This window comes from Anabas testudineus, chromosome 24 (genome assembly GCF_900324465.2).
Source record: "Anabas testudineus chromosome 24, fAnaTes1.2, whole genome shotgun sequence".
Classification (NCBI taxonomy): domain Eukaryota; kingdom Metazoa; phylum Chordata; class Actinopteri; order Anabantiformes; family Anabantidae; genus Anabas; species Anabas testudineus.
This window is the reverse complement of record NC_046632.1, coordinates 11,473,522-11,501,107: the sequence shown is the minus strand read 5'-3', so window position 1 is coordinate 11,501,107 and position 27,586 is coordinate 11,473,522. Positions and strand designations below refer to the sequence as shown.

At 41.3% G+C, this 27,586-nt stretch overlaps 1 protein-coding gene across 5 annotated transcripts; it reads left to right on the top strand.

The window, feature by feature from the left end:
• Nucleotides 1-484: 484 nt before the first annotated feature.
• Nucleotides 485-26,249, top strand: tulp4a (TUB like protein 4a). Of its 5 annotated transcripts, XM_026341059.2 has the most exons (15): nt 544-594; nt 1,703-2,123; nt 2,454-2,724; nt 11,711-11,839; nt 12,834-12,995; nt 13,493-13,673; nt 16,602-16,709; nt 16,924-17,090; nt 17,439-17,663; nt 17,936-18,170; nt 18,757-18,901; nt 19,263-19,407; nt 19,597-19,690; nt 19,844-23,229; nt 23,360-26,249. In XM_026341059.2, exons 3-15 carry the CDS (start codon nt 2,473-2,475, stop codon nt 23,474-23,476), a joined length of 5,346 nt encoding a protein of 1,781 aa, XP_026196844.1. In that variant the 5' UTR covers nt 544-594; nt 1,703-2,123; nt 2,454-2,472; the 3' UTR covers nt 23,477-26,249. The 5 variants fall into 5 exon arrangements, with proteins under 5 accessions (XP_026196841.1, XP_026196844.1, XP_026196840.1 ...); XM_026341056.2 differs by having other exon boundaries at nt 485-594; nt 1,706-2,724; XM_026341055.2 differs by having other exon boundaries at nt 1,703-2,724.
• The last annotated feature ends 1,337 nt before the right edge of the window (nt 26,250-27,586 follow it).

Here is a 27,586-nt window from a genome sequence, read left to right as displayed (position 1 = left end):
GGAGCTTATCTGCAAAATGAAATGACCTGTTCACTCAGTACTTGTTTAACTGTATACTTTACTGTGAGAATTACGTGTATGCACAGTTTTAGCCTACAAGGAAAATTAGTTCTCAGTTAGTGATGATACACTGAGGACGCTAATCCAGTGATCAGGTCATTCAACAATAATTACATATTGAAAGTTCCAGTATATTTCAGTGAGAAGATAAACAGTGAATTCATCAATTAGCAACAAGACATGTGTAGCGTGTAAAAAAACATGACATATATATTTTATTCAAAGCAGAGAGATTTTTAATGGACAGAATTGGAACTTTAAGTTAATTAATACGTTAATTTAAACATAAACCTGGGGTTTTCTTTAGTTGGTATCTCTGTAATTTTTATTCCATTGTTCTCAGCAAAACATATGAGCTATATATGCTAGAATAAAGCATAAAATAAGGTTAGAATTAAGCACCACACCTTTAGACGTGAGCTGTGATAATTGAGTCGCTGTGAATCACGTGTGTGTCATGTGACAGAGCTGTGGGCCCAGCCAGTGAACGGTAGCAGGCTGCGGGCAGAGGAAGCAGCAGCAGCGGCGGCTCAGGTAAGTGCTTCTCCGCCCGCTGATGTCTCTCCGGCTTTGTTGACGACAGGTCGGATATTTGTTTGTCACGTTGCCCTCCTCTTCACCGATCCATTATTATGTGGAAGGGCTACGCGCGATTAATGGAACACATCAAGAACAACAGCCGGCTAACGTGCTAGCCATAGCCTGTTAGCGACGGGTGCCAGCGGCGGATGGACGGAGTCAGTCCCCGCCGACGGAGGTTCAGGAGCAGCTAGCTAGCTGCTCCGTTAGCCCATTAGCTATCACCGGTTGGGCTTTGTGGTGGAGACAACACAACCAGCCAGTGTTAGCTGCATCCCCGAGCAGCTAACCTCCGTTAGACCTGCGCCAGCCTGCTGCACAGAGAAGATTAATTTAGGCAGGAAAGATTAATCTAGCTGCCGACATGTTTTGATTTGTGGAGCCCACGGACCAAGGAGCTAACGCTGGTCGGAGCTAGCAGGCGGCTCACGGCGATGGCTGTTTGGGCATCATTTCATGTACACTGTTAGGGATGCTCTAATAACGTTTGTTTAGCATTGCTGACACTGCTGTGCATACTCTGATCTCTTCATGGTGACAGTTGGCTGAATCAAAGTGACAGTTTTTTTGTCGTGCAGCTGTTGTTGTATAAGAATTATGTTGTAACGTTAAGTGTTGTTTTAGACATTTTATCGTTAGATGAGTCTCAGCATCCAGATAGTGTCCACCGGTGTTTGTGTCCAATCTAGCTGGATTTATGTTATAATTCTCACTCCCTCCTCATTATCTACACCCCTGTTTTATCTAAATCTTAATCATTTTTTGTAAGTTAAGCGACCACTTTATCAAATGATTGTGTTTCTTATTAAAAAAGAGTGATATTTAAGTAATTAAAATAATTCACCAATTGGATATATATCCCTCCGCTCAGAAAGATAGTGCGATAGTAATGATGAGTGTAAGAAGGGTCGCGCATTAATATTATTAATACAGGTGAGTGTGAGCTTTTACATTTAATCAAATAAATAAATAAATATGAAACATAGATTTGTTTGACAGTGATCGTTTCTGTGAGGTACTGACGCTTGTTTCTTTTGTTTTTTTTTTTGTTGCTGTAATCCAGCAGGCCTGCATGGGATCCCCAAAGGAGGGTTGAATGAAAAAGCCGTGATGACGTTACCGGGAGAAGCGGCTCGTCCTCGGGCTGACAGCTAGCGGAGAGGAGTCCCTGCTCCTCCTCTCACACGCACAGCCGGGATCGTGTGAGGGGGACACGGAGCCCACGAATTACGCGCTGAACTGGAGAGAAAACGTAACCCACCACACCAGGAGGCGCTGGGACGTGTTGAATGGATCGGATGCTCTGGCGTTTTTTTAATAGTTTACACGATAAACCGTTTTGTGGGTGTTTGCTTGCTTTGGATCGGATGACACACGAGTCTGGAGTCTGTCACGGTGGATTTGGAAGTCCTTGCCCGGGACTCTCATCTGTTATATTGCGTCAAGGAGCCAGGTCACTGATCAGACGCATCAGAATGACTTGAGTGAGTGCCTTTTGTTATGGATTTGGACCATTTGGCAACACTATATGTTAACTTTAGCAATGCTGATCTATTCAGTTTTGTGACCTCACTTGTGCTTTTACACAAATTATCACTAATCACCTTTAATCATCAATATTGACAAGTACCCGTCTAGTTTAAGGAGAGCACCAGTACTACTATGCACCTTTGTGGCGACCTCACAGCTGACAGTGAACCGGTGACCTCAGCGGAGGAGAGTCGCTCATAACGGTACCGACCCCTCTTAGGAACCCCAACCAGCCTCCGGGTACTTTTCTTTCTTTTTTTTTTTTTTTTAATAAATCTACGAAGGGTGTCGAGACCTGCGGGGATGTTCGCCGCCGTGGAGCATGGCCCGGTCCTCTGCAGCGACTCCAGCATCCTATGCCTGTCCTGGAAGGGCCGGGTGCCCAAGAGCGAGAAGGAGAAGCCGGTGTGCAGGAAGCGCTACTACGAGGAGGGCTGGCTCGCTACCGGGAACGGTCGAGGGGTTGTGGGGGTCACATTCACGTCCAGTCACTGCAGACGGGACCGCCCGACCCCGCAGAGAGTGAACTTTAACCTCCGTGGACACAACAGCGAGGTAAGAGGGATTTTACAGGTGTGGAGCTTCTGGTGGTAACTGTAAACTACTCTGTTATACCTCATTATCTAGAAGTACTTTAGAAATATTAATTAAGCAAAAGCACAATTTGATAATCTGTTATAAATATAAAACAATCACCAGAAAGCGTTTTCAATACCACAGTGCTAAAGCACTCATCCTTACAGTAGTTGCATTACACATCTGCTCTCCTGTTTACCTCATTCTCCAAAATTATTAAGCAAAAACAGAATTTCCTAAATGTAATCTGTTACATATGTAAAATAGTTCATTTAAAAACGTACTTATTTATTTACCTTACACCTCTGCTGTCCTTAAAATGAAAGTCTTTCAGTGTACAATAACAAAATACCTCCATTTAGCCTAATGATGACTGTGATAGATTATTTATACCATTGATCACTGTGGAACAATGGCAAGAACAAGCTTCTCAAATGTCAGTCATTTATACAACAATGTCCTTGAAGCTTCTAACATTTACACTTACTTACGGTAGACATGTGTCAGAAAGTATTTGTTTTGTCTAGCACAAAGATATTTCACTTTAGTTGAAGGGTTTCAGACAGAGTTGTAAGTTTTTCTACAGCAGTTGGATTCAATGATTGAGCCAGAACAGAAGGAGCAATAATCAGTCAAATCAACATTTGTAGTGTCTGGTTGGAAGTATAATCTGCGTGAGGTGACACACTTGCATTAGATCATCTTGATGCCCATCACTCAAAACAATCGCAGTACTCTTCTTCCTGACTTTGCCCTCTCAGCATAGTAAAGGCTATTTGTTTTGTTATTGGAAAGTTCGACAATGTCCAGGTTTATTGCCCACTATGTGTATGAATATTCCCATCAGTATATAGCAGTGCTGGCACAAATGGAGATTGCACACAGGTTGCATTTTAGTGGGTGTAGCTGTTGGTCAGATGGAGCTAGTTGCTGTGTCAGCATTCCATAAGGAGGCTGAGGGGAGAGTGGATGAATCCCTACAGAGAGTGACTGAAGCACAGCAGAAATGTCATTTAACTCGGCCCACTTGAATGTGGTCCAGCAACTGATTTTTTTTTTTTTTTTTAATGCGGTATTGAGATTAAACCTACATAAATCAAATTTTCCCCCTGATTTTCACGTTATTGTTAATTAGACTTTGTCCCAACATAGAACTAACACAATTCTTTATGACATTATGATGGAAACGGTATAATTTTGGAATTTGCCTCAACCCTTTTTAAATTGATTGATTAACTTGAGTAACTTATATTGGAGCTCACACTGGCCTTATTATATTATTATTATTATTATTATTATTATTATTATATTTCTATTACATGTTCTATTCACGTTGCTGCAGCTGCTAGAAAAATCCACATTTCCCCACTGCCCTCATCTCAGCAGCACCAATAATGAAAGTAGTAATGTCCTCTCCACTTCCCCTCTAGACTTGATATAAAGCAATAAATAAATGCTTTGACAAATGTGCAATCCATCACTCGTCCACTGTGTGCATAATTTGGGTTTTTTGACAGTGGTGGAAATCAAACTGCCTAATGAATTCTGTCAAGTTATGACAGATCTGTTTACTCACTTATATCATATTCAATCCCGAATTGCATGAGGCAAGTAGAGCGTGCTGTACACAGCGTTAAGAAAAATGATTTAATTTTTTTTTTTTTGTTGAAGTTTTTTTGTTGTTTTTAGTTTCACAACAGACAAAATCTTCCTCAAGCCAACATGATAAAAAAAAATTTAATATAGCTATATCAATATTTGGGTAACCTTTCTTTGCCTTCAAAGCAGCTCACTCAGCAGAAAAAGCGGCGTGTCTCGTAACAGAGCTGTCGTGTCCCTTAGCAGAGCTGTCCTTTGAATGTCAGCAGTGTAATTGAACACTTGTCGTGGTTGCTGGTGTCCAGGGTCCTTTCACATAAATTAGTTCAAATAATGATATGAATGGCCAGACTAAAAAAATGCAATATGAACTCATCCTGTAGGAGTTCAGACTTGCCAAGATCAATACCAATGCCAGCGTCCTTAGGATTGACCATTATTCCTGTTGAGGAATAGACTCAACTGTCCTGTGATTATTTTAATGTAAGTGAACATCTAAATGGATTTGTCTTTTGGATTTGGTCCAAAACACTCAATGTAGTAAAATGAAAAGTGGATCTTATACTGTCAGATATTTGTTAAGAGCAGTCAGACACGTAGGGGACTGTATTTGTGTTGCAGTGCCAGCCAGAATCAGGGGTTGGCTGTTTATTTCAATTCACCTATGAGAATAAGGTTGGGTAGTACAATAAAGTACACTGTAAAGACACTGTAGTACAACTTATGTTGTGGTGAAGGTCAGTTGTTACCCTGCTACACTCCTGATTCCAAAAGCTCTCATGATCTTCAGATAATGAAAAGGTTTTTCCTAGACCTGTAGCGCATAGCCAATGAAGGTTTGTCTTTACTTTGTCTAGCTCCCCTTCAGCAAATGTGGGAAATAATTACAAGGTAACAGCTTCAAAGGGAGCAAGGTGTGTGTGCTTGGTGCCATGCTTCTTTTGTTCTGTCTCCCACAACCAGCTTTTCACTAAGGGATGTCAGAAGCACGCTACTTTTGCACTTTTTGTTTTTACATTTAAATGTGTTGCTTAGCAGAAACGTCTATAGAGAAAGATCAATATACGGCGACTGATCATCTGGATAAATTATTAATCCAGATCAGATCCACTGAACAAAAACTGTATTTTTAACGGATCACTAGCAGCTCTGTCAGCAGTCACAGTTCGAACTGCTAAGTTGAAACTTTAGGTTTTTTTTTTTTTAAGGTAAAGGAACAATTCAAAGTGATGATAAATAATAATCGCATTATTTTCTTCCCTCTTGTACACTTTAATGTAACAGTACACTTTGTCACTTGACCAAAGTAGTCACTACTTTTGTCAAATGAGCTGCCAGTGGATCAGATTATCTAATCAGTGTGTGGCGATAAAATGAGTCTATGGGGATGCAGGAAATACCCCCAAGGGTTGTCCAACCACTTCACAAACATTACCATGTACTGATTTATTTTTTTTTTTCTTCTTCAGTATTTTTGAAAAGAACTGCAGGGGCATCGTAGGGGTCAGAAAGTTTTTGAAACGTGGTGCTCATTGTATTTGGAATATAAGTGCACAATAAACTCTTGTAGCTTGAAATCCATACTAGTCCCAATCATTTTCACTTATGCTGTTGCTGCCGACATGGCGACATAAATAGAACTAATCACTTGACGTCCAGAGCTCTGTGACATCCGACAAAGATCCACTGGTCAGGATTCAAACTGGATGTTACAATTACATGTTACACATCTTAACCAGTCGTCCACCAGGCTCCAAGAAACGTTGTACTCTAAAAATAAATCCACCGGTCAAGTAAAACAAATTTATACTAGAGGATAATTTGGCCTCAAATGTCCTGATGCTATTTTTATAGATTTCTTTTTAAACAGAGCTGCTGACCTTCAGTAGTAGGCACGTCAGTTGGACTACACTTAAGTGAAATTGAAAATAGAAGAAAGCAGCAAGTTCTGTGTCTATTCATGTGAATATACATGTGTTGCTGCTGAATAATCCCACTGAGACAAGCATCAGAATAGATCAATGCCTCTTTTGACAATCCGTGCTTTTTTTTCTATTACAGTGAATTCAGATGCTGACGAGAGTGAGCAGCGAGTCACTTGGAGTCCATTCATTCTCATTGAGGGCTGAACATCTTAGACAGGCTTGACAATGACTGTCACCATGTTGCCAAGAAAATGTTGACCGCAGCGCAGGTTTTAGGCAAATTGTCTGTCAGTATCTCATCAACTGCTAGCTGTGCTATTTGACCAAAGGTAGAATCATACATGCTGCATTTTTTACCATATGAGGGAAAAGTTTATTTTCAGTAAAAATATCCACTGCTGATGGATAATGTATTGCATATCCATTGTTTTCTTTGTACAGTTTTTACTGATGTTTTAAGAAGGTGTTCACCTTGGTTGCTAAAAATATACATCCTGTTAAAGTCTGCAGAACAATGACATTGTTCCATGTAGTCATGGACAAGAAGTTTTGCGTGCCTGCTAAAACTGTTGTGTAGTCAAAAACATAAAACGGTAAACACCTTGCTCCCGTTCCCATGAGTCTTGTGCTTGTATTCTATCCCAAAGGTAAGAGTCCCACCTGTTGATTTTTCACTCCCTTGGCTCTTTGATAAGGCAAAAGGGACAAGGTCTTATGGCTCTAAGCCAACAGAGGCGGCTGACCCTAGAGCACCAGCTTTTGTTTTTCACTTCACTGTGTAGGCTGAACTCACAGTGCAACTTCTTGTGATTTCTGTGGCCTGTGTGGCCACACTGTTCAGATGTTCCTAGTGCTAGTTCAGTGGTAATTCTTTATTTAACATACAGATAAAGAAACTATCAACCTTGTACATTTTAAGTTTTCTCTACAAAGGTTTATTTCAGTAAATGAGTCTAGCTGAAAATCCAAGTTGAAACTGATAATAGAGAGAAATAAACCTCACCACTGTGGTTCCCTCTCTCTCTTTTGCTGTGTGATGTTTTCATGTACTAAAAATTGTTTCCTGGCGAAGCCTCATAAATAAATCAGTTTATCTGTGGGAGAGGACCTGTGCAGGAACCAGTAGTGATGTTGGACCTGCAGCTCTTTTAAATAGGAGTAATGTGGATGACGTCTGTGGTGCACTGCAACTAACTTGTACGTGCAGACATAATGGGGACTGTAATTATGGATTGTAAGACAGGCGGAATATAGCGTAATTCTTTCTGCAATACAAGCTAAGGAAAGTAGGAGTGAAGCCGTCACTTTTAATGGACTGTGCTCCATTTCTGCCTAATTTTGTGTCATCACCTAGCATCTATCACCACCTGTGTCTATGTTTCTTGGTCTTGTTACATTGTCTAATTGTCCACAGCTTATTTATTATGATATCTTCCCATGTGCTGGACATTACTACGCCTTCTTTCTTTTCTGTTATCTGATATCTTGACATTTGTATCCTGTGCAGGGATTCCAGAGAGCATGAACTCTTCACTACTTTTAATTGGTTTCACCAAATGTGCTTAGTAGAAATGGCTTTAGTATGCTAATCCATCCTAAGAGAGGTTGTGTTGCATAACACCTAGACTTGGCTACTTCCTCAGGTCCAGTTGTATGTGTACATGCTTCACTTTATGCTTCACTATAAAGGGAAGCATGTACATTTTGGTTTTCCTTTTGCTATGAGCTGTGTTTCTAGCCAGGGGCTGTGCAAGCTGACACATCTGCACACTTATCCTGTTGCCTCACACCATCATCATCTCTGCAAACTGACAGGTTCATACTGTAGGATTTATCTTTACGAACAAGGCAGTGTTTCCACTTGGCTGTTACTGAAGTGCACCATTTTCCTGCAGATGCTATTTCACACCCAGAAATAACAGTTACGCAAAGTGTTAATTTAAGGTTTTATCATGTTTGCTCTGCTCACAAACATCTCGGATTGTACCTCCCCTGAAGGTCCTGTCCCACTGCATCACTCATGCCTCACTTTGCACAGAAGCTTTTCAGCTTTTCTTTAGCAGAGTTTTACAGTTAGTGGTGGCCAATATGGCCAAAAGATCTTATTGCTGTTTTCTTAATCGGTATTACAATCCATCTTCCACATCCACAGCTGAGATCATTCTTAACAATATTGAAATGTGCTCTAGTAGGCTAGAAATAGCTAATCTGGTCTAGTCATCTAGTTGAATTTATCACTATAGCTGTACATGTCAGCTACTACTTTAAATAGTGAAGATCCTCATTCAGAACTAAAAAATATATTTTCTTTATTTATTGAGCTTTGTATGAATACAGTTTTAATTGGAATTTGACATACGATCAGCTAAAGTTTTTCTAGAGAAGATGTGTCCCCTGCAAGTACACAACGGTTGCTCTGCTCTGCTGTTTCTCTCATCTGCTCCGCTGCACTTTTTAGTTACAATGGACATGTGAAATCCTACGTTGTAGTACCCGTTTAAGCTATATTTTGAACGGAGTTCCTGTTCAACCAGTTCAATCTGCTTATTTGTAACCTTTTTGCAAAACTGAAGTACTTAGTGTCAGGGCCCAGTGTTGCAATGTACCTACTTTGACGTGGCACTGTCACAGTGTCCTCTCAATTCTGCTGATTCCAAAGCTGTCCCTTGCTCATCCTCAGTTAAGTTGTTGGGCACAGCTCAGCTCCCAGTCGGTGTCCCTGCAAAAGGCCAGAGCTGCAGTGACAACAGCAAAGCACTGCAGGAGTGAAGACAGTGCCAAGTTCCCAAGCAGAAGTTGTCAATGGCCACGTGCTGGCCAAAGGCAGAATGAAGAGGATCGTTTACACGCTGTTTGTACTTCTCTTACATTTAGAGAATGATAGATGGAGACATTAAAATGGCTGGCATTACTGAAAATGTGCTTACAGGGTTTTTCAGTTGTGGTACCATCGTCCTACAACTCTGTGTAATTTCCAAAATTTCATCACCTTTAGCATAGTAACTAATTTTTGTTGGTAGTGATCATGCAGCAGATAATAATTATGGAAGACCTTTTTTAAGTCTGTACTTGTTTACATGTATGCATGTGTCTTTTGTGCCCATGATCCCTTTCGCCCCTCGCTGTCCTCTGACTTTTCACTCTTATCCTGTCTGTCTCCATGTGTTGTCTGATCTCCTAGATCGCTGTGTCACCATGAGGTGCTCAGCTGTCCCCCTCGTGGGATGCCTGACCAGCTCACACTAATCTCCATACTGAGCTAAATTTATACAGATTACTCTTACCTCTGTGGGGCTAGAGATAAATGCTCACACATGTAAGACACGTGGTGCTAATTACTTACCTTACTCCAATTCTTTCTGGATAAATGTACAGTGTATGAATGATGTTAATGTTATGTAAACTGGAGCTCCTACCTAATCTACAGCCTCATGTCTACACTGGCTGAAGCTGAATTATGTTGTATAATACCATCCGGAAAATCCATTTTTCTCACTAGAGGTTGCAGACAGTTCACAGTGCGGATTTGTATTCCTCCAATGAGATCCTATGCATGGAAATTTGTTATCTTAGACAATACTACTGCCAAAGCCTGTTAGCTTTGCTAACACATGACTGCTGTGGCTGAATGATAGATGGCAGGCAGTTTTTAATGGTCTGTGAATATGGTCACCTCAGTCAGAATGATGTAGAGACCTTAACTATAGCTTTGCCACAGAGTGGCTATCATTGTGGCCTCTTTCCTGCAGCTTACCAGCTGAGACACACCTATAGAACCACATTAGATTTTATACCACTGGGAGTGGCAGTGACAACACAGTAAATCTGGCTCACATGACATTTTGTTGCTGAGGGAGCAGGGCCAGGAGAGCAATGAATGCCACTGTACACTTATTACACTTTTTTTTTTGCACAATGTATTCATATCAACATGTTTGTCAGACATGGATCACAACAAGTTCACCTTGGATAACTATGTCTTTGATCACTTTTATCAGATACGTCTAAATAAACACAAGACAGAAATGGAATTATTATTTTTGTAGATATTTTTGGTTGTGATAAATTTACTATTGTAGCATGTGACTATTTAGTCGGTATCTGAAATTGTAGTGTTTTAATCTAGTGTAGGTAATAGTACCTTTTGGAGGAAGACACGTGTTTTTTGAATACACAGTTAATGACACCTGTCCCACTGAAGCATGGATAGATTAGACAGCGTGTATATTTGTTTGGGTGAGGAGGGATAGTGTTTGGGGGGAGGGGGACTTATCCAACTCCCAACCACTGATCTGTTGGACTTGCACTCACAGAGCGTGAGCCCTGCTGAAACCTGTCCTGTGTTGTGTGTTTAAGCGTGTACAGCCCACGTGCTTCGCTCAGCGAGAGCAGAGCTGCTCCTTTCTTAGGATTATTCCTCTGGGAATAGGCTGAGTCACGCTACAGAAGACCAGACAGATGGAGACATACAGTGAAGAGGGGGCTGAAGGGTGATTGTAATAGGTGCCTTAAGATGGGTGACACTGACAAAGAAAGAGCTCATGAACAATTTGGCCTATACTGCTGTCCGCTAGTGATTTATACTCATGCAACTCATTTCTCAGGTTATGATGATCTCTGTAGCCACAAAGCTCTGGTCAACCTGCATCTGTGAGTCACGGCTATTGGAGCATTTACAGTGTGCCTGAGCTTTTAACCACAATATAGTCTTTTCTGTAAGGACGTTCATGCATCAGTGCGCTTAGTTTCTCTCTTCAGTTTGTTCTTCTTTCCTTTCCTTGCATCTCTTACTGTCTCTTTTAGATTTATTCAGTGGTGTGCTCCAGTTTAATAAAGCTACATGCTTTAACACACCATCATCTACCTGCTGGAATCAAGTATCAAACAAGCCGAAACACTGAGAAATTTCATGTTTGAGGGAAGGTCTGGTATGTAACAATAGAAGAAGATATAACTGAAAATCATTTTCCAAAATATTCAGGATATTAGCAGCTCCTTGGTGACTTTTTCGAAATGAGGTTAACCCACTTTGTGATATATTTTTATCTGGTGCAAAGCTAAATTTAGATTATTGAAATGTGGTATCGTGAATGTTACTTTATGCATTTTAGTCATTGAATAGATGATCTCCCCTAAAGAGACTTGGTGTGCTGACAAGGCTACAGTGTCTTGATCAAGGTCAGTTAGATAGGACACTGTTGGCCACATGTCTCACATTGTCTGTTGTAGGAAGGTACCACTGTATTACAAAAAGGCCATTAAAACAAAATCTGACCTTCCATACAAGACAAAACACATTCTGCAATTTAATTTGCAAAACCTTCTGAAAATACTTATTTCACCAGACAACCTTGATAGGTACAGAACCTGTAGCTGTTACTAGAACTTAAGAGTTTCCAAATCATTGCTAATGTTGCTCTTTCATTCTTTGTGTCTTTAAGGTGGTCTTGGTGCGGTGGAATGAGCCATTCCAAAAACTGGCCACATGTGATACAGATGGAGGGATTTTTGTTTGGATCCAGTATGAGGGACGCTGGTCTGTGGAGCTGGTCAATGACCGCGGAGCTCAGGTAAGATGTATTACAGATGGTTTATTTTCACCTAGACCAGTTGTTGACTACACTGACACAGAAGATTGAAAGCTTAGGCAGACACAAAAATTGTATTCATAAAATTGTAATTGAATGAATGTAAAAAAAAAAAAAAACACTAATGGGAGTAAAATACAAAAATGTTTCAACAGTATAATAACATGTTAACCACATTAAGATAACATTTTATTCTTGTATATTTCTACTATATTTTCACTGATAGAACCTTATGCCTCTTGCATTTTTCAGCTGAAAAAAAAAACTCCGACCATTACATGTCCTGATTTACATAACAACTGCCGAGCAAATATATGATGCGTAGGTTTGTTCCATCAATCACTGTCAGCTGCTGAACTGTCTGACACATCCTAGTGGCTTATCTTTTGTGATCAATTTAATGACTTGATGACAGGCTAAACAAAAGCTTCTCTCTTCAAATATATGGCCTATGCTGTTTTTAAATGGCAACTTTGCTCTTTACAACCTGGAGTTTAAGGATTTATTTTATACTAGTGCATGACTTTATAATGTTTGCAGAGGTCATCATAATTTCAGTGGTGGCAGATTCTTTTACTATAAAGAGCCATGTATTTAATTCACCTTATTAGACGGAATTCAGACAGCACTGGTCTCTGTTAATATTGGGACAAAGCTAGACATTTCTAATTAACAAAACTCAATGGTAAGTCTAAATGTATTTGCATTGGCTCTTAGAGGTTGTGCACCTCTTGGCCTCTTAAGGTATTTTAAAATGACAGACTGTGGTTATAATCATTGGAGTCCTGTTAGTGAAAGTAATAGGGCACCTACACATTTGGACATTGTGAATAGTGACTAGTTTCTCGTTGTTACAAGTAGTTTTACATTTTACAGTGTTAAAAGCTGACATCAGAAGGTGCTGATACTGTACACAATGGTTAAGGTTGTTAATTCTCATTAACACAATTTCTTTAACATGTATTGTCCCTTGTAGGTGAGCGACTTCACTTGGTCCCACGATGGCACTCAGGCTCTCATTTCCTACCGTGATGGCTTTGTTCTGGTGGGCTCTGTCAGTGGGCAAAGACACTGGTCCTCAGAGATCAACCTGGAAAGCCAGATTACATGTGGGATCTGGACCCCTGATGACCAGCAGGTAATACACTCTCTTTCACGCACACCCTGAAGATTTTGTTGGGTATAACAGCAACCCCCAGCACAGTGCCTATGAATGCTAATAGATGTAGAAGTTTTATTTGCCAGTGTTAGAATGTAGACTTGTCATTCAGAAGGCAGAGACAGACCCTGAGGGAGATCAGTTGTGAGTGACAGCATGCATTCTCTGTCTTTCATGTGTTGCGGTTTTGTCAGGCTGTGTTTGTGCTTTCATGCTGTTAAATTGTCAGCTCAGGTTGGATGACATCAAGCTTGTCTGTATATGTGTGTCTCTCTTTGTTTGTCACCTTCATCCTATTTCTGTCTGTATATTTCCATGTTGTTTTCATTGTGATATGCATTTCTTCACTTTCTGTCATCTCCTTTTCTAAGTATGCCTCCATTTAAATCTTTGTTCTTATGCCTTTGTGTCAATTAATTTTTCCCTCTGTCTTCTCTCTTCTTTTAACTGATAATCCTTTGTGGTTTCTTCTTCAGGTGCTGTTTGGTACTGCAGATGGACAGGTGATAGTGATGGACTGCCATGGGCGCATGCTGGCCCACATATTGCTACATGAGTCGGATGGCATCATCAGCATGTCCTGGAACTACCCCAGTTTCCTGGTGGAGGACAGCAGCGAGAGCGATACTGACTCTGATGACTACTCCCCACCACAAGGTTTGCTGCTTAGGGTTTGAATTTTTTGATGATGCTTTTTTCATTCTTCTCATTTCTCTGCAACACTTCAAATGTGTTGACATGTAAGTCTACACCAAACATCATCAAACATGGATGTCTGCAGTTGGTTACTCTCAATGAAAGTTAGGCTAAAGTTGCATTAATGTTGTTGAAAATGTTGTTTCTAGCATTGTACAAAAAATACAGCCAACCAATTAAATTTATTGTTATGAGACTCCTGTTAGGTACTGGCCTTTTCTGTATACTTTATTTTAGATTTAGAAATATGACTTTTTAGCATATCAGCTAGAGTGGGAAAATGTCAGCCATGCATTGAAAGCAGCTCAGCAGCAGCTGCCAACAGAGGTCATACCCCAATACACAACCTTATATTTAAGAGCCTAAAATTATGACTCAGTTTCAGTGGTTAACTTGACAGTGTATATGTTTTGTAAGATAGACACATTTAAAATGCAACCGACACATATCCATTGCAAACGTCATGTAAATTAATAACATGATATATAATCTGTACGTCAATTCTTCTTCGTGCTCTTAGTCCAAGAAGGGAAATTCGGAGGGGAAATAAGTGGTGCTTTAAAGGTCTGTACCATATTATCATTAGTAGTAATCCCTAGTCCCTGTGGTATGTATGTGAATATTTAAACTTTTCAAGAGGTCGTGCACAGTCGGATATAAACCTTTTCTGGATCTTGTAAGAGGTCATTACATTAATATGATTTTCTGTGAGTTAGTAGGTGTAGAGCTTTTAAAAGCTTTGCTCTTCCCTGTGAGCTGTGAAGAGTGTGACTACATGGAAGGTAGGTAGAGTGCTACAGAGAAAAATAGAGGCAGGAGGAAAATAAAGGAGCACATTAAAAAGTGAGATCTCCTGATATTATGCTGACATTGTCATCAGACCTATTTGCTCGTAATGATGCAGAAGCTGTTGTTAACAGCAGCAGCTGTCACAGAGTCTGTGCATCTAAGTATGTCTTAAATTAAGTTGAAATACAAACCTCTTTGAAATGTCTGAAGATGCCACTGGCGGGCTGTACAGTAGTGGACCAAAATAGTCATGTCAGTGTAAATGATGTGTTCATCTATTCTTAGCGTATTTTTAATGGGGCTTTCTTTAATCACGTCTCCCAGGATCGCCCAGAATGAGTTTTTGTGCAGTGCCAAGGAAATGGCCCTGGGGCCTGTTTTAGCCACAGAAGCTGTAGCAAAGGTCTGCAGCTTAGAGATGAAATAACAATAAATACAACCTCCAACTAACTTTATTTTTATTTTCCTGATTTACATATTTTTGTTAAACCTTTCATCAGCTTTACTTGTACTTAATGGTAACTTTATAAGGTACACCTGTACAATCTAATAAATCCAGTACAGCAACTGTGCCATGAATTCTGTGACAATGCATCATTTGACATTTGTTCTTTTTGTCTTCAACTGAATTCCCAGTTGCTACGACTGTGTTGGTGGGGCTATGTCATCTTGCTGTGGTTTTTTTTCCCTTGTTCTCACCACAGGCCAAGTGGAAAATCTGCAAAGTGCTTGCCTTTGCTGAAACACCGATAACATTTTAACTTACTAATTAAACAAGTCAATAGTAATTGATTGGTCCTAATAGAAATTATCTCACAAGTCGACAACCTGGCTGGGACACCAGGCTGTTTCTTCCTCAGCCCGCCATTTCTCTGTCATGATACATGGTGAAGACTTTATATCACTGTACTGCACCGCACAGCAAATTGAAAGCAGCATCATATAATTTAATGCAACACTCACTGTATACTGATTACACTACCATGGGTAAAGCAATGGTGGGTGCTTTATTTATGTTGGTATTTGGGTCACTGTAAGACTCATAAAAATAGAGGCTCAGGGATGTCTTGGAAAACATATTGTATGGGTGGTTGTCTGAAGAGTGCCACTTTTTTGCAGCAGAAAGGTGTACATGCATTTGTGCATGTCCTTGTTGCCTTGTATGGACAACTTTTGTTCAAATGTTATTCTTGTAGCCTGTCCTCACAAGTTTTTACCATGTTTTAGGGTTAGATTTGGGTTTTGGTTTGGGTTAGGGAACAAATTGTTAAGTGTCCTCACAAGTATAGTGAGATATGGCTGTGTGTGTTCACATGAATAAGAAACAGTGGAAACTCACTGAAAATAAACTACAGCTGCTATAAATGTGGAGCTGTCTTTGCCTTTCCCATTACATCCCCCAGCTACGCCCACAGTATACATATTCAGCCTTACAAATAAACAGCCTTACACATTGTCACAGTGTCTTTCTCACATCCAGTGTGTTTTTTATGGCCCACTCTGGCAGTTCATGTTTATCTTCCGTATTTATAGCTGCAAGTCACAGTTCTTTACATTGTTGATCGATTTGCCTATTACTTTGACTATTAATTATGGGTTTCATAAAAAGTCCTTTTCAAAAGCCCAGGGTGATGCTATCAAAACTCCTTTTTTCATTCTATATCATCATGACACATTAAGTTCAATTCAATTCATGTTTATTTATATTGGGCCAAATCATAACAGAATTATCTCAAGGCACTTTGCAAAATACGAAATTACTTTATAAAACAAAGCAAATATTCACTGTGAATAAGGTAGAATGTGGGTGTGAAGCTGAAATAAAGCGAGATGACTTTTTTTTTTTTTTTTGCTTGAAAAAATGATTACATGAAACACTTATTGTTTAACTCTTGACTGTTGCAAGTCTGTTGAAAGCTCTTTGTTTTACCACATAAATAGGTATTTAATATTAGCACCAGTTATCTGGTGAGACTTTTAAAGTAAATACTTGAATTGACATCCATTATCAGTACTACATTACCTTCATAAGCTCATTGTGGATCTCGCCCACTGCTTTTCTAAGATGTTAATGCTGTTTTCTTCTTTGTCCTTTGTCAGTGCACAGCCAGAAACCACTACTGACAGTCAGTTTCACCTCTGGAGACATCAGTCTGATGAACAACTATGATGACCTCACTCCCATTGTCATCCGCACCGGCCTGAAAGGTGTGTGGGCGTCTGATCATTAATGTGTAACCAAGTGTTCCAGCAGCTTTGCCTCTGTGTTATTATGACTCACTCAGTTGTTTATAACTATTTACAAATTATGACTGAATAAGGAATGCAGCTCCTCTGTTGTATTTTCAATCTATTGTCAAAAATGTCTGCATATGTTATGGTTTCTAACATAAGTTCTGTTACATCTGTGTTGTTTCTGTAGATGTGGTGGTCCAGTGGTGCTCACAGGGTGATCTCCTAGCAGTTGCAGGAATGGAGAGGACACTCCTCTCACCTGACTCATCCTGTCCGCCCCCCACCAGAAATGCCATTGTCAAGTTCTACAACATGAGGGGTGAACACATCTACACACTGGAAACACCAGCACAGGTGATCAACATCTATGTTTGGCTGTGTTGCTGTCTTTTACAGCATTAATGCTTCAATGCGTCAAACTCTCTGGGCCATCATACAGTCATCTGTTGTTTGCACTTTGAAAATTTAAAATATTGTGCCATGTTTTAAGGTTTTCAAAAAGATGAAAATAAAGTATATGCTATTAATTAGTTGAAGGCAGATGAAGACTTGAAGGCAGCCAAGCTGCCCACCATCGGATTGTATTAACAAAGATTCAGAATTCCCTGAAATGTAATCTGAGAATTATCATAGTCAGACATTACACTTTGAAAAGACGTGGTGTATTTTGTAATAAAACTTTTCTTCTTCGCTACTCCACAGCGCCCCATCACTACGCTATGCTGGGGTCACCGGGACTCTCGTCTGTTTTTGGCGTGTGGCCCAGCACTCTACGTCGTGCGAGTGGAGCACCGCGTTGCCAGCCTGCAGCTCCTCTGCCAGCAGGGCATTGCCACAGCAGTGAAGGAGGAAAAAGATGTTGCCAAGCTCACCATGCCTTCCCGCCTCTGTTCTTACGTCACTGCAGCTTTCATCCCCACCATCAAGGTGATACAAAGCAGTAGGGTGTTTGATCCACTGAAATGATAAATATAATAACTTTCAGGAAATGGGCCTGATGCATCTCAGTGCAGTCATAGATGTCACATTCTGCGGCTGAAAGGCTAAGACAAATGATAAACAAGCCCAGGCTTGTTAATTGGATTTAAATCTTATTTTTGATTTGAAATGTATCTTAACAGTAAAAACATTAATAGTACCACACTCGCTTGTGGAGGTAGTGAGTATACATAACTACAAACTCACAATTTCTCTTCCAGCCCCCAATTCCAGATCCCAACAATATGCGTGATTTTGTGAGCTACCCAACAGCTGGGAACGAGCGTCTGCACTGTACAATGAAGCGTACTGAAGACAACCCTGAGGTGGGAGGGCCATGTTACACTCTGTACCTGGAGTACCTTGGAGGTTTGGTGCCTATACTCAAGGGCAGGCGAATAAGTAAACTGCGTCCAGAGTTTGTCATTATGGACCCGAAGACAGATGGGAAAACAGGTAAAACTAAAAACGTATTTCTCTGAGGCATATTTGTCCTCTCAAGTACTTCTCCATTTGAGTTCCTTGAGTTGGCAATCACACAGTGAGAGTGTTTAGTCATACAGGGCAGACTGGACCCATGTTAATTAAAAGCTGCTTAATGGGGGCTCTGATGGCACCTGGGTTTATCATAAATCAACCCACACCCTCCCTACGCAGTGATAAATGAAGCCAGCCATGAAATGGCTCCAGCCCATTCACACTAATGTCCATCAAATAAATTAGCTTGACCTAAACTAGAGCAGCAATGGTTCACAAGCTATTTGTGATAAGGACAAAGAACTGAAAACTACTGAATCAACAGTAACAAATGCGGAGGAGCAGCCTCCAGGTTGCCACTAATTGGATTACTATTTTGTGGAGTGTCTCATATTTGTAGTACCCCAATTCTTCTTGATGTAGTCAATTTGGTAGAAGTTTGTTGAAGATTGCAAAAAGAATGTACAAGTAATGGACACCTATTGTGATTAGTGAGGTCTTGAGAACTGCAGATGTATAACAAATAAACAACTAATTTCATCTTCCATCTTGTTTCTCTCCTCAGATGAGATATACAGCAACAGTCTGATATCTGCCATGATCGATAGCTGTAACTGCTCAGACTCTAGTGACATAGAGCTGAGTGATGACTGGGTTGGCAAAAAATCTCCAAAGATATCCAGGGGCAGCAAATCCCCCAAACTGCCCAGGTAACCACACCCCTGACCTCTGTATTCTACACAATGCCGTCTAATCTAGTATATTTTTATTTTATTTTTTTATTGGACTTATCATTAAGTCAGTAAGTATCAGCATGTACCCTTTTTGATTTACATTTCTGCCCAATCCAGTGTACTTTGCAACTGGAATTCATATTCTTAGTTGCACATTGTATCTAAGGCCTATGATATTAAAATTGTAACCCATCAATATTACCCCTTTATTTAGATGATGGGTTTTAATTCTACTAATTCTTGTTCTACATTTGTTTTTTGTTTTACTGCATGCCTAAACTTGTTTTTGTATTTGCTACCTTCTCTGTAGAGACTTAGTTTGTCCCTTTACCAACAGAATTAACATTGATCCAAGAAAATCACCCAAACTGTCACGCGCCACACAAGAGATCTCAAGGTCACCACGGTTACCCATACGGAAACCCTCTATTGGGTCACCTAGTCTAACACGAAGGGAATTTCCTTTAGATGACATCACTCAGGTAAAAGGCAAATTATTTGGTCAAGTGAGATGGGATCTTGTCCCTGCTATAGTAGTTCTGTCTCTGTGGTTCTGTGGTTGGACCTGGACAGGAGAGAATAACATGTGCATAACATGTGCACGCATCACAAATCTCACACATTTTTACTTTTGATGAATTGATGATGAATTCTTTGTTCTTGTCTTGCAGCAAAATTACCTTGCTCAGGTCACATCCAATATTTGGGGAACAAAGTTCAAGATAGTGGGTCTGGCTGCATTCTTGCCAACCAATCTTGGTGCAGGTAAACAATCAACTACTTTTGTCAACTATAGCTTTATCTCTGGCCAATTAAACTTGATAAATAAATTAATAACTGAAGAAAATATTTCAATGTATCAAATTTTTCAATTTCCTCTATTTTCTTTTTTTTTTTTTACTCTGGCCCTGCCCTCAGTCATCTATAAGACAAGCCTCCTCCATCTGCAGCCCAGACAGATGACCATTTACCTGCCAGAGGTGCGTAAGATCTCAATCGATTACATCAATCTACCCGTCTTCAGCCCCAATGTCTTCAGTGAGGATGAAGATGACCTGCCTATCACAGGCCCTGCTGGTGGTGCTGATGACAACCCGCCCTGTACTGTCAACATCCCTATTGCGCCCATCCACAGTCCTGCCCAGGCTATGTCTCCTGCTCAGAGCATTGGTCTAGTCCAGTCCCTCCTAGCCAATCAAAATGTTCAGCTGGATGTGCTAACAAACCCCACTACAACCACTGCTGGAGCAGCTGCTAGTGGGTCAGACCAAAGTCAGGACACTATCTTGACAGCCCAATACACAGTGCCCACCAGGTACTCCAGTCCTGGCCAGGTCATCTTTGGTGGACTGGATATGGGTCGCCTAATAGTTGGTCCTCCACCTTCTCATCATTCTTCACAACAACAGCAGGAACAACCAAATCACCATCAGCAGCAGCAACAACAACAGCAGCACCAACAACAACTACATCACCAACAAATTCAGCACCATCAACAACAGCAACTACAGCAGCAGCAGCAGATGCTTCAGCACCAACACTTACAACAACAGCAGCAGCAGCTTCAGCAACAGCAGCTACAGCAGCACCTTCAACACATACAACAGCAGCATCAACAACAGCTACAGCAGCACATACAGCAACAGCAGCAACTGCAACAGCAGCAGCAGCAAATTCAGCAGCAACAGCATCAAATGCATCATCAACAGCAATCACAGCAGCAGCATTTGGTACAGCAACAGCCGCACTCCCATCAACTTCAGCAGCAGCTTCAAATACAGATCCCGTCGATGTCTTTAGGGCAAACTTCAGGTGCAGCTGTCCACCAGCTCCAGCCGGGGGCACTGCAGATCCAGATCCCTCATTCACCGGCTGATTTAGTGGTTGACAGAACGGTGGGGGGTGAACATGAGCACCTACTGAAAATCAAGACCACTCGGACTCCACAGCTGGCTGAGGGTGACACACTGGTCTTCAGTGCTCCTCTTGAGCTCAGTAAGATGAACCCCCCACCCCCTTACCCTGGGACAGTAGCGGCTGCTGTGGCTGCTGCAGCAGCTGCTGCTGCCTCAGCATCAGCTTCTACTGCAGTCTCAAATGCCTCTTCTGGAACAGGAGCAGGCACCAGTGGGACTCCCCCTCCTGGTGACCTTTGTCTGAAGAAGGGAGAGTTCCCACTTTATCCTTCAGGTCAGCAACAAGCGCAGTACCCCACACCACTGGGCTATGAAAGGATAACTACGTTTGACAGTAGTGGCAATGTGGAAGAAGTATGTCGTCCTCGAACGCGCCTTGTATGCAATCAGAATGTGTACACACTCCAGGGACCTGGCAGCTCTGCTACTCTCAGGGTCACATCTTCATCCTCCTCGTCCTCAGCTGACAAGAAGATCCAGCTGCCCTACACCTCTGCTACTCTCAACAGACTCACTGCACCTCGATATTCCATACCCAGTGGAGACCCACCCCCATACCCTGACCCAGCCAATCAGAACAGTGCTGTTGGCAGGAATCCTGGACAGAGGCTTGACAGCAGTCTGATCCATGCCACTCTCAGGAGGAACAGCCGAGAGGCTGCTCTCAAAGTTTCCCAGATGCTGGAACCACCTAGACCACTGCCTCCAAAGGCCAAAAATAGTGCACTAGCAGCCTCATTCCAGCAGAGGGTGCCAACAGCCTTATACACCTGCAGTCAGTGTAGCAGTGGATCCAGTGTTGGAGGCACTGCCCCAGGGAGTGCTAATGGAATTGCAGGAGGAACTATTATCAGACAAGATTTCCCTCCAGGGAACGGAGCACCACACAGCACAGTTATTGTTCACTCTAACAGTGCTACTCCTCTAGCCTCCCAGTCTTCTTACAACCTGCTGAGCTCTCTTGAAGGGTCAGGAACTGCAGCAGGAGGAGGAAGTAACAGAGACAGAGCTGATTATGTTAATTCAGCATTTACTGAGGATGAAACATTGAACCAGTCACTGAGGCATCTGGCGTTAGGAGGAAATGATGCAACAGGACTGGTCGTCAAACGCCCTCCTCCTTACCAGTGGGACCCAGGTGCCACAGAGGAGGTGTGGGTTCCTCAGGAACGGACTGCAACTTTGAACCCCACTGCTCCTCCTGGACCACACAAACCACCCCCACTTATTCTTAGCCCAGCTCAGCACTTGGATGTTTCCAGGCTGCCTTTTGTCCTTTCACCGAAGTCTCCCATCAGCCCCAGTGCTGCATCATTTCAAGCTGCAGCAGCAGCAGCAGGTTACCAAATCTCTCTCCAGTACCCTCCATCTACTGCCTATTCTGGAGCCCACCTCCAACCAATCCCAGCATCACCACGCCCCTGCTCTTCCCCCAAGGAGGTTGTTGCACCAGTACCCTTCTCACAGCAGGATACAACCCTGGTCTTGCCACCAGGTTACCCTGCAAACTTGGCAAACTTAGCCTGCTGTCCTCTCCCACCCATGTATCCAGGAAGTAGTTCTTGTGCCACACTTCCCATTCCCCCAATTGCTCTTCATACTCCTTGGGGTACCTATAATTCATGTCCCCCCATACCCACCCCAGCAGTGCCACTACCACCCAAAGCCTCCCACATGACAGTAGACAAAAATGTTAACTCTCCTCCTCCTCCTCCGCCGCCACCCCCTCCACCACCACCACCAGCAGAGCTGCAGAGCCATGGAGGATTACAAGAGGCCATGGCAGAGACTGGGGAAAGTTTTCAGGAAGTGTTGTCCTTGACTGAGAGCCCTGTGCCACAGCGGTCTGAGAAGTTCAGCAAGAAGAACCGCAAACGGGCAGACGGTCGGGCTGATGAAGCTAATGTGCCGCAGTTGGCTGAAGGGAGCAAGTTGAAAAAGGAGGGCAGAGCTCTGGGTGATTTCAACTCACTTATCTCCAGTCCACGTTTGGGAGGTAGGGACAAGAAGAAGCTGAAGGGACAGAAAGAGCAGTTGAAGGCTAAGAAGCTGAGTAAGGCCACTGCCAATAGTGAGTTCCAAGACAGTTCAGAAAGTGAGCCAGAGCTGTTCATTAGTGGGGATGAGCTACTCAATCAATGCCAGAGCGGTAAGAAGGGCTGGAAGAGTAAGAGGAACTTGAGGGCTGCCAATGAACTGGACGAGATCAAGTGTCGAAAGGCCAATGAGAAGGAGGACAGAGGGCTGGGCAGCCAGGGGTTTGTGTATGTCATGGCCAACAAGCAGCCACTGTGGAATGAAGCCACACAGGTTTACCAGCTGGACTTTGGTGGGAGGGTCACACAGGAGTCTGCTAAGAACTTTCAAATTGAACTGGAGGGCAGACAGGTAAGAGAGCTCTAGTTCAGAAACTCACTGCACGTTCTGCTTATGTTGAACTTATCTATCCAAATATTTTTGATTTGAAGTACACTATGTTTGTGATTATATCTTTGTCTTTTTTGTTTTTTTTATTCAGGTAATGCAGTTTGGCAGGATTGATGGTAATGCCTACATCCTGGACTTCCAGTATCCATTCTCTGCTGTGCAGGCCTTTGCAGTGGCTTTAGCCAATGTCACTCAACGCCTCAAATGAGTTGTGCCCACCCTACTTACGATTGCAATCTGTTAAAAGGACACAGTTGCATTATTAGGTATCTTTAAACTTTGATTTGAAGAGATGAGTAAAACCAGCCATGGTCATAGAGAGAGATACAATCACGCTGCACTACACAATGCTGCCACTAGAGTTGGTGCAATAAGCATTGGCTGTATTTGCCAAGGATCCCCTCAGATTTACTCCATTTGGCGGTCAGTGGCACCATGCAATGCATGTAGGGCCGAAAAAGCTGAGCTTTGGTGATCACCATGCAAATAAATGCTGCTTTAGCTAGAAGAGGCTTGTAGACGTGATAGTCGATCAGTTAACTGAGAGAGGTCAAGGTGCGGTTTCCAAAAGAAGCAGCAGTAATACTTGAAAACCACACTCTGGAAATCAAAGTTATTTTTCCAGAGTACACAGGTACTACTGGGCACTGAAATCCATTGCTGTAAAAAATGTTCAGTGAAACTGTTACAACTTTATTATACTGCTTTTGCTTTTAGGATTTTATTAAATAACTAAACACGGTCAAGGGTAGGACAGTTGTTTTCGCTCTCTACCATTCCTTTTGTTACTATCTCAGTCTATCTAGGCTGGAACTGAGGCTTTGATATATGCATCATTTAGGAGCACTATTAATGGTTCACACTTTTCACTTGTGAAAGATGTGGCTGTTAGAAACTTGGGAAAGTCGGGAGTAATTATAGCTGAGGTTTCTACATGGTTCCCTGAGATTTTGAAGGAAGAAGAAATGTTACTGTGCTACATGAATTAATTTATATGTACTTTTTTTTTGTTTATCTTTTCAAACACAAATTTTAACATTGTTGTCCTCGTTTGTGATACACAATCTTCATACCCCATCAACATGGATTTCACCATACCTGCTTCATTTGGGAGACACGTGGATGAATTTGTGTAGTCTGGAATATTCAGGTGGCAGCGATGTACAGAACAGCTTTGACTGACATATTGTGTACTTAGTGAAATATCTACATATGGTGACATGGGCGTACAAGAAGTTCCCAAGGCCTGGATTGAACAAATTAACCCCTGGCATGAAGTGATTTGTCACCTGATGTCACTTCTGTGAAGTGAGTGTGTAGTTGGGGGTGCTGTCCCTGCTATGAAAGAACACACCAAACGTGTAAGCAAGGTACAGGAAATATTTTTGTATATTTCACCGATGCCATTTCATACTATTTCAGAAGTCATGTAAATACATATCAGTCGTGTGTAAATGTTGTAAAGAGACTCGGGTGACTTTGACAGATTCCTGTTTACACCCGTCTCCACTGTGTTTTAAGCATCACTTCAACTGTGGAGCGAAGCTTTCGCACCACACACACAAGAAAAAAGTTAAGCTGAAATCATTGTCACTGAATCTTTGAAGTCAGAACTCCAATGAAGGATGAAGCTTTTGAAATCATAAGCTGACACTCAGTTATGGAAATCTGTTTTTTTTTTTTGTTTGTTTGTTTTTTTGTTTGTTTGCTGACCGTGAGGTTTACGTTCATATTGAATTAATGACTGAATGCTAGATGATAGGAGCGTGGGCAGGGGTAAATTAATAGACACATCGCCATTATCTGTAGTAGGGTTTACTTGTATAAGATGGTAGCCAAAATAACTGAAAAGGCAGTAATATTTAATAACATTAAATAGGTATGATTAGGGTTACAGCAAATACTTGTGCCAAATTATTTAAGATATACAGCTGGAATAAATGGACCTAGAGAGAAGTATAATCTAATCCTAGGTATAAAAAAAAAAGAACTTTTGACTTGTTATGGTCCATGAATTATTGAGATTATAATATACTTAAGTGTGATTTTTCTATATCACAATGGGATGTGCATCAGAGTCAAGATGGGGATTGAAAAAGAATTTCAACAATGATGTTTAAAAAATGAAAAGAAAAGCATGTCGTAAAGAAAATGCCCATTTTTCTGTTAGTTGTGCAATATTTTCTTAGGGTAGAATCCTTTGTCATAACTTTTGATTATAGTTTGTTACTGTTCTTTTGGTTCAGCATTTTGTTGCTGGTCTGTATATTTTATTTATAAGATTATTTCCTAATGGATCTAGTATCTATACATACTGTATATTGTGGAGTTTTTTCTGAACATTTCTTTGTGTTGATAAGTTTGTTACAAGTCACAAGTGTAGCCCAAATTTTGAGACGGGAATATGGGTCAGGTTGGCGGGTGGGCGGGCAAATTTTGTGTGTTTTGTGAAGTTTGCATTGGATGGAAAAGATGTGAATGAGTAAGTGCCCAGTTTAGTGTAGTTGGTAGACTAGTTGTGTAGAGTGTAAGTGTCAAGTCGCGGTGTGTCTGCATTCAACTGTGCAGTCTACCAATCCCACCAGTGTTAAATCAGTTATCTTCTAATGTGTGTGTTTGTGTGTGTGTGTGTGGTCATGGCTTCTCATGCATACATACATACAACCACATTGTTCACAGACGTTCACAAGTGTAAGCCACTGAGTTCAAGTTCTTGCCTATGGACTTAGATCAAGGATTCACTTTAATCTGATTTTTTGAGGCGACCTGTTGTAGATATTGTAGGATTTGCCTTTTCTTTACAAAAGTTATGTGCTTTGTATTTGTAGATGTAGATTTAAATGACAAAAACACTTGAAAAAAATGTCTGATTTGGTGACTGAACGTTTATAGTGAATGGATAGTAAGGCATGCCATGTAAATTATTTTATAACTGTATAAGTTACACATCTTTTGAATAAAATGTTATTGTTTTAGAAAAACACTGGAGCTTCTGTATGATTGTTGATGATTGAATATGACTGGATGTTTTTGAAACTGGTTTAAAATTAATCTGCCACTGTTGTTAGAGCAAAACCTGCAAAAGTGCAGATTGCTAGCAGTTTGCTGTTTCATAACAAATAGTTTAGCAAACATAAACTAATTTTCACATTGAGTTGCTTTGTTTGTTTTTTTTTAAAGTTAAACGAAACTGGGTAGTAATTTCCACCAGGTTTCACAAACCAATTCAGATAAGGAACATTTTAGCGTCCTGTTAGCCTGTTTTGTCAAATCATAATAATAAAATCTCCTGTTATGACTGATGGCACCAGCTGAGCTCCTCCACCCTCAGCTCCACCGCTGTCTGTCTCTGTCCGCGGTGCTGAACTCATCATGTGACCTTCCTCCAGTGTGTGTGGGGGCTGTTTCCGCCCCCTCTTCATTTTTTTTTTTTTTTTAAACTGCTTTTTTCTTTCTTTCAATCGACACAAACAAAACAGCTTCGGCTGCACTTTCAATTAAACGACGGAACAATACAGACGCATCATTTCGCTGCTCTCTAAAGGCCGCCGATTGTTTCCCCATCGCCATTTTCAGCCGCCAGACGGCTCCGTGCAACAATGGACACCGACTACTCGTCCGGCTTGGAAAACCCTCTGTACAGCGAGCTGAAATACTTCTGTAGGAAGATACAGGAGGCCTACGACGAGCTGAAGGAGGATCTGACACCTTATCGAGATGACCGATTTTACAGGTGGGTCCGTGTTACCAAAATGAAATCCATTATTGTGCTTCGCTGTGTATCCATATGTGATGAGGGCCTGCTGTGTTAATGATGACAGATACAAACAAGCGTGTGCACTGCAAAGATTTATAGGACGATTGTTATGGTTTGATTATTTGTTTCCTATATTAAACTAAAAATAAGCATGGTCCTCAATAAATGGATGAATACAAGACAACAGCACAGGTAACAGGAAAAACAGGACAATTAATGCTACGTAAGATTTATATTTACATATTCACAACATTTAATATCCTTTAATTACTATAATTTTATTAAAGAGGCATTATTCTCATCAAAGGCAACAAGTGTGGTCTTGGGGATGCGGATGCAGCCATGTCTGCATCTAACAGTGGTTCAACAGAGTATTCCTAAAAGGTGTGAAATAAAATAACGTCGATTAAAATTAAACGTCATCCTTGACAGACTATTCATGCAAACAAGAGAGGATTACTGATCGGGCCTGTGGATGCAGGAGATTAACACAATACTGGTCATCACCTGCAAAATGTCTCCAAAAGAGACACACGACATAAATCCAATATGTAGACTAGT